Here is a 7,500-nt window from a genome sequence, read left to right on the forward strand (position 1 = left end):
TAAATAGATAAATAAATAAATAAATAAGAACCAAAAACCACGTTAAGGAAAACAAACAACTGTATAAACTAAAAAGAAAAAAACAGCTAATATCAAAGAAAGTTGAAATAGAAATAAGAATGAATAAATAAAAAGATGGCCTAATACCCATCTTAGGGTGATAGACGACCTCCCCACGAAAAAGAAAGATAAAAAAAAAGTACTTGGCTTAGTAAACGGATCGGCTCCATACAGCGAACTCGTTTCCCTCGTGCTACTCGAATTTAACAAGAGAACAGTCACACCTTCATGGCGGGAGCACTCTGACACTGTACTCTCCACCCTTGAGTCTCCTCGCGTCTTACATCGCATCGAAGTAATCACCTCCTTCAGTGACGCCGCGACACCACAGCAACCTTGGCAGCAGACAAAGGGTGACTCCCCGCGCCTTATTGAGGGTTTGGAGGGGCGCGGCACACACTCAGGCGGTGTACTTCCGAGAACCATTCCTCATATATGAACTTGTATTTCCCATTTCTATCTCTTTCCCCTTTCCCTCTTCTTCCTCTTTCACATCGTCCTTCTCCTCCTCCTCCTCCTCCTCCTCCTCCTCCTCCTCCTCCTCCTCCTCTTCAAATCAGGTCACTCTCTAGACGTCTCGGCCTCTTCAGTTCCCTTATTACTGTCTCATCTGATTCCTGTCTGTTGAGCTTTTGGAATAACTGGGCAGAAGAAAACGGTGTGTGTGTGTGTGTGTGTGTGTGTGTGTGTGTGTGTGTGTGTGTGTGTGTGTGTGTGTGTGTGTGTGTGTGTGTGAGGTCCTTCTCCACGCTGTTCGCTTCCTTGTTATTGGTCCTTTAATGATCCTTTTGTCCTCTCTTTCTCTTTCTAAAGATGAATAATAAGTAAATAAGAGTAGAAATAATCATTAGAATTTCCACTTCTCTTTCCATATTATGCTGTTTTCTCTTTACCTTCCTCCTCAACGCCCCTCATCCCCCCATCCCCCTAACAACCAGCTCCTCGTCAGTCTTACAAGTCTATCTCATGTTTTAGTTGATGCATATACTAAGAACTCGTTAAATTCTGCTTCAAGACGCGGGGTAATTCAAAAAGGTCACATTGCAAAGCTCACGTGATATGGAGACGGTGGTAACTCTGGCCTTTCGTTATGTGCAGCTAGTGTTATGTGGAGTCCGTATATAAGTTAATTCCGCTATAGTTTTGTTTGGAATTATTAGAGTAACCTAACTTTAACCTAACCTAACTTAACCCAATCCTAACCTAACCTAACCTAAGCCAAACCTGGCCTAACCTAACCTAACCTAACCTAGCTTAATCTAACCTAAGCTATCCTAACCTAACCTAACCTAATCTAACCGTACCTAACCTAACCTAACCTAAGGACAGGTAATGTGTTGTCAATGTGTGTGTGTGTGTGTGTGTGTGTGTGTGTGTGTGTGTGTGTGTGTTGTTGCTCCTCCTCCTCCTCCTCCTCCTCCTCCTCCTCCTCCTCCTCCTCCTCCTCCTCCTCCCAACTTTAATCAAACACCTGTATCTGTCTTTACTTCCCTTTCTCTCCTCCTTCAACGAATTTCCTCTTATCTCTCCTTCTCCATCAATCTTCCTGCTATCTTTTACTCCCTCCATCTTCATCTCATATTCCCATCTCTTCATCGTCTCTCTCTCTTTCACTCATTTTTATTCACCAATAGTTTCCTTGTCACTTCTGGTCTTATCATCTTTCTTATATGCACTTCTTGTCATCCTGTCCACCTCCTTCTCTTCCTCCTCCTCTTCCTCTTTCTCTCCCTCCTACTCCTGCTTACGCTATTGTCTCTCCTCCCCAGACAAACAGCCAGTTCCTTCAAGAGTTCTCACGCACGGGGCAGCCTCTCACGGAATACGTCACACACACCTATGATGCTTTGTGGGCCATCGCGCTCGCCCTCCGCCAGGTGAGAGGGAGACGGAGAGGAAGAGGGAGAGGAAGAGGGTGAGGGAAAGGGAAACGGGAAGGGAGAGGGAGAAAGGTAGAGAGGGACAGAGAGAGAGAGAGAGAGAGAGAGAGAGAGAGAGAGAGAGAGAGAGAGAGAGAGAGAGAGAGAGAGAGAGAGAGAGAGAGAGAGAGAGAGAGAGAGAGAGAGAGAGAGAGAGAGAGAGAATGTTTACAGATTTCCTTTCTTTTTTTATTATTGTAACTTATTATTATTGTAACTTTCTTTTTTTCCTCCCGAAGTGTCTAGATTTATTTGAGATTCGATGAGTTTATTTATTTTCGGCTTTGACAGCACCTCGTTATCTTTTGTTTTTGTGCAGGAGGGACAGCTGGCCAGGAGCAACAGAATATGGAAAAGATCCACTATGTTGCCATTTCCTTAATCTTGCCTTGATGATGTGAGAGGAAGACTAATGGAGGTGTTTTTTGTTGCTATTGCTGCTGTCGTTGTTGTTGTTGCTGTTGATGCTGTCGTTGTTGTTGTTGTTGTTGTTGTTGTTGTTGTTTTGGGTGTAATCATACTTAGAAAATTCAACCACTGACAAATATTCTTACTTAGGTTAATCACTAAAACTAATGGTGTCTCCTTGTCTTCTCTTCTTCTCCTCCTCCTCTTTCTCTTCCTCCTCCTCCTCCTCCTCCTCCTCCTCCTCCTCCTCCTCCTCCTCCTCCTCCTCCTCCTCCTCCTCCTCCTCTTCCGCGACACAAATTGAGTAATTCTATACCACGACTCAATAACATGATTACAAAGAAACCTTTTCCTTACGATCAATAGTTTAGCAAGTTTTGATTTTATTCGTGTGTGTGTGTGTGTGTGTGTGTGTGTGTGTGTGTGTGTGTGTGTGTGTGTGTGTGTGTGTGTGTGTGTGTGTGCGTGCGTGCGTGCGTGCGTGCGTGTGTGTGTGTGTGTGTGTGTGTGTGTGTGTGTGTGTGTGTGTGTGTGTGTGTGTGTGTGTGTGTGTGTGTGTGTGTGTGTGTGTAATTTTGTTGGTTTACCACCTTATTTCATTATTTGCGTGACGTACATCTCTCTCTCTCTCTCTCTCTCTCTCTCTCTCTCTCTCTCTCTCTCTCTCTCTCTCTCTCTCTCTCTCTCTCTCTCTCTCTCTCTTCTATCTCTCTCTCTCTCTGGCGTGACTGATTACAGGTGAGAAACAGGTAAGATTCCTCGACACTCATATTCACCACCTGCCTTTTTTTCTTCCCTCTCAAGTTATGTTCCGTAAATCAAAGAAAATTTTCCCGCCGGTTTTCTGAAAATTAACATACGTAACCAGATTGTTCTTGTCTTAACTTAACTACAGGAGCGGTGAAGCAGGTTGTCTTATGTATTGTTTCTGTTCTCGCCCTCCTTTTCTCCTCCTTCCCTTCCCTTACCTTCCTCCGTTTCCTCCTCGTCTAACCCTAACCCGGCTCCTTCATCGTATTTTTATCTCCTTGTCTAAGCCTAATATCCTTTTCTTACTTTATCGCGTCTTTCTTTCAGTCTTTTTTTTTTTATTTCGTTTTCATTTTTCTTTTCTACTTGTATTTATTTCTATCTATGTATTATTCTTTTCTCTATTTCTAACTTTGATGTCTTTTCTTATCTTTCCTTCTTTATCTCGTCTTTCTTTCAGTCTTATTTTCCTATTTCATTTTCTTTTCTTTTTTCTTTTCTAGCTCTATTTTGCCATTATTTTTACCTCCATTTCTAATCCTAATTATCTTTTCTTATATTTCCTTCTTTATCTTGTCTTTCCTTTAATTTTGTTTTTCTGTTTCTTTTTAATTTTCATGTCTAGATCTGTATTTTTATCAATTTTTCCTTTCTTGTCTCGATTTCCTCCACCCCCGAACCTTTTTTTCTCCTTCTATTTCCCATTTTTCGTCTCATTTTCTTCTTTCCTCTTCCTAGTTTAGCAGTTCGATACTTAGGCTCTACAATTTCTCTCTCTCTCTCTCTCTCTCTCTCTCTCTCTCTCTCTCTCTCTCTCTCTCTCTCTCTCTCTCTCTCTTTCCACCCTTCGCTCACTGAGTTTACTGGTCCTTGCTCTTCCTTTGTGTTCTCTCGTGTTTCTTGGTGTAGTGTCTAGTGAATCAAGTCTTCGGTCTTCCCTATAACACTTCTAAACTTCAATGGATGTATTTGTAGACACACGATATCAATCTCTGCCACGCTATCGCCCTTGTTCTCAGCGGGCTTGGTAACTTTATGGTAAAAAGAACAGTCACTTCAACTAACAATGAGAGCAGAATAGTGACTACTGGTATAAGGCGATTTAGAGTTCCTTCAGAGACTTATGAGAAAGGAGATTAAGTAGTAGTGGGTTGCAGAGTTTCTTCGTAACGAGATTGGGAGATTGATGGATAGATACACACACACACACACACACACACAGAGAGAGAGAGAGAGAGAGAGAGAGAGAGAGAGAGAGAGAGAGAGAGAGAGAGAGAGAGAGAGAGAGAGAGAGAGAGAGAGAGAGAGAGAGAGAGAGAGAGAGAGAGAGAGAGAGAGAGAGAGGGGGGGGGGAAGGAAGGCAGTGATGGGGGTAGGGGCTATGAATTACACTAACGCTTGAGAACTCTATTACATATTCTCAGAGGTGAGGGAAATTCTTTACCTCATGTGTACCTATATTCTATGTATTTCCTTATCACACATATACATTTGTTTTATAATGTGAAGAAGTATTACATGGAATAATGAATGCCAAACATCATACTGTCTTTTAAATGTGTACAAAACTGGATAACACACAAAAATATCACCGTCGTTCACTTTAACACATACACACACACACACACATGATGTACAAAGAGAATATATCGTGCAAGGCGTGGAAGAAATCATTGCGTCACTTCAGCACCGCAGCCAGCACGGAGGGGGTGAGTTTTGATAGACTCTCGTCACCACACTACATGTCCCACTGTCGCCACTGTTCCGCCATTGTCTTCAGGTAGTTGGTGCACGCGACAACATCTTCTTTCTTGCCTTTAATGAAGAGGCCTTTCTTTGCGCCACTGAACGACGTCTCGACCATGTAGCTCCTCTGGATGTCTCGCTGGAATTTGGGATATTTGAAGATCCAGCTGAACTTGGAAGGCACACTCCGGAACCTGCACATCTCATTGGATTGGTTCCCTGAGTCAGCAAGGCTTGTGGCTCTTGGTGCGTCTTGTGGGGCCGCACTTGCTTCTGTCTTCTGCATCTCCACGTGTTGATTCTCGCCTCGCGCCGTGTAGTTCCCAGAGATCACTGGACGATGATCAAGCTTGTGTGCAGCTTCAGGACACCAATTGTTATCGAAGAGCGTTTTTACTGGACGCCCGTCGCTGCGTGTTTTTTGTGGATTCTCAGTGCTACTTTCATTGCTGCTGGCAGTGTGCACTGGTCGGAGTTTCCTGAAGGCCTCAGTGCTCCTTTTTTACAGGAGGGGGCGTTCATTGGGCGCCTATCATCACTACAGCCTTGTAAGGGTTTCTGGGAAGCTTCAGATTGTCCCTCATTGCTGAAGAGAGTTATTACTGGATGTTTATCATTACATTGAGGTGTCCCAGACGCTCCAGTATGCCTTTCATTGCTGGAGAGGCTTGTCTTTGGATGCGCATCAGCACACCGTGTCCGGGAGATAGTGTGCACCGGACGACTGTCACCGCGTGGCGTATGGAAGGCACCGGGCTGCGCCTTAGTGTTGGAAATGGTGTTTGCAGGACGCTTATCAACCCGTAACGTCTCCTGGGAAGCCTCAGGAACATTTTTGCTGCTGGAGAGAGTGTTTCGAAGTCCATCACCACACGAAGCCTTTGGGAAGGTTTCAGGAGGTGTTCCATTGCAGGAGAGGTTTTTCCCTGGATGGCTTGCACTGTGGCTTGCTTCAGGAAGCTCCTCTCTGTTGTGGAGGGCGTGCACCGGATGTTTACTACCACACACAAGTTTTTAGAGTCTCCAACACCTCCCTCATTGGCAGAGATAGTGATCACTGGACACGTGTCACGAGGTGTCTGGAAGGCCCCGCGACGCCCCTTATTGCTGGGGAGGGACACTAGTGGAGGCTCATTACAAGGTGCAGGTTTTTGGGAAACTTCAGGGCGCCTCTCATTTATCAGTGCAATCCTATCGTCACGGGCAGATCTCCTGTAGGATTCAAGACACCCGTCATTGTTGAAGGTTTTAGGTGGACGTTTATCACTAAGTGGCGTCCGGTTGACCTCAGGGTTCTCTTCACTGTAGAAGTTGGTGTATTCAGATCCTCTGCCAGCGACCCCGCTTCTCTTGTGGGGAGTTTCGACAGTAGGAGAAGTCCCAGATCTGACATCCGGCGATCCCTTGGGGGGTAGTGTGTTTCCAGCTGGATTTTCCGTGGGTGCGTCTTTTTCGAGTCACGGAGAGTCTCTTTCGGCATGTTGAGTAGTGATTAGAGAACGTCTATGGGAGTTTTCTGCTATGCCTCAGTGTTTCTCGCCAACTGACGGAGGAGGTCCGATATCACGTCTACCCTCTGTCAGGTTCTCGCTGCAAGTGATGTGTGTGTGTGTGTGTGTGTGTGTGTGTGTGTGTGTGTGTGTTTCAGTGGCTGTGTTGGTAGTGGCCATGGTCATCACCACACTCTTGCAGTTTGGAATAAGTGTAGTTGTGTTTAGCGGAGTTAGTAAGTAGCCAACACTCGTGGTGGGATGTGAGCGTCTGAAGGCTGAGACATGTGTATATACACTACACAGCCGCTTCGTCACTCTATCCATTACCTAATTTATTGCTCGGCCATGATCTGTATGACACTGACTGAGAAGATAAAGCACCAACACATCTCTCCGATAAACCCACACCTCACATGTTTGCTACTTACAAGATATTAATCACCTTCTCCCAGCAGCCTTTTGACTCAGCTGGTGACCGCGCCGTGCTAATAACGTGGATGTCTTGGGTTCAATCCCCTTACAGACCAAGATAGAAACTTATTTTACTTTGAAGAGGGAAGATTAGTTTCAGATCTCTCCTTTAACCTCTTCAATAATGGGGCACATTTTTTTCCTTGAATTTTATGTACGATTATACCATTTCATTGACATTAGGGAGGGTCTATGGAGGTCAGAAGATTAATGGCCAGAATCTTCACTATTTTAATCCCTTACAAAAGTTTCTGAAGCTGCATGAAATCTTCAAATAGTAACCTGAATGAATGTGGAAACGCGCCATGGTACTCAAGGGGGTTAACAGAGAATGGTGAGGCTCCATCACAACCACACTTGTCAACAGCGGGGCGCACAGTAACGTACAGTGAGGGGCGCCCATGTGAAGGAGGGACGGTGACTCTAGTTGGTTGTGTTTAGAATTGCTATCCCCGCGCTGACTTCACTCATATCACCACTACTGCTACTACTCTCTCTCTCTCTCTCTCTCTCTCTCTCTCTCTCTCTCCCAGTTGCAATCACGCTTCTCCAGGAGTCTCTTTCATCCCTCGTCTCGTAGAAAGTGTTTATGCAAATCTTGCTCCTCGGATAGCGTCCCTGGAGGAGGCTTGGCCGTGGGGGGCTGTGTGGCG

The 7,500-nt window shown here is 45.1% G+C and overlaps 1 protein-coding gene across 1 annotated transcript in view; it reads left to right on the forward strand.

Moving 5' to 3' along the window:
* The window catches only part of LOC123513016, a 120,476-nt gene that overhangs the window by 73,733 nt on the left and 39,243 nt on the right, over positions 1-7,500 (forward strand). The window contains 1 exon segment of the mRNA XM_045269825.1: positions 1,830-1,937. Within this exon segment, the coding sequence (XP_045125760.1) occupies positions 1,830-1,937 (108 nt within the window).

Source organism: Portunus trituberculatus, chromosome 35 (assembly GCF_017591435.1).
Source record: "Portunus trituberculatus isolate SZX2019 chromosome 35, ASM1759143v1, whole genome shotgun sequence".
NCBI lineage: Eukaryota > Metazoa > Arthropoda > Malacostraca > Decapoda > Portunidae > Portunus > Portunus trituberculatus.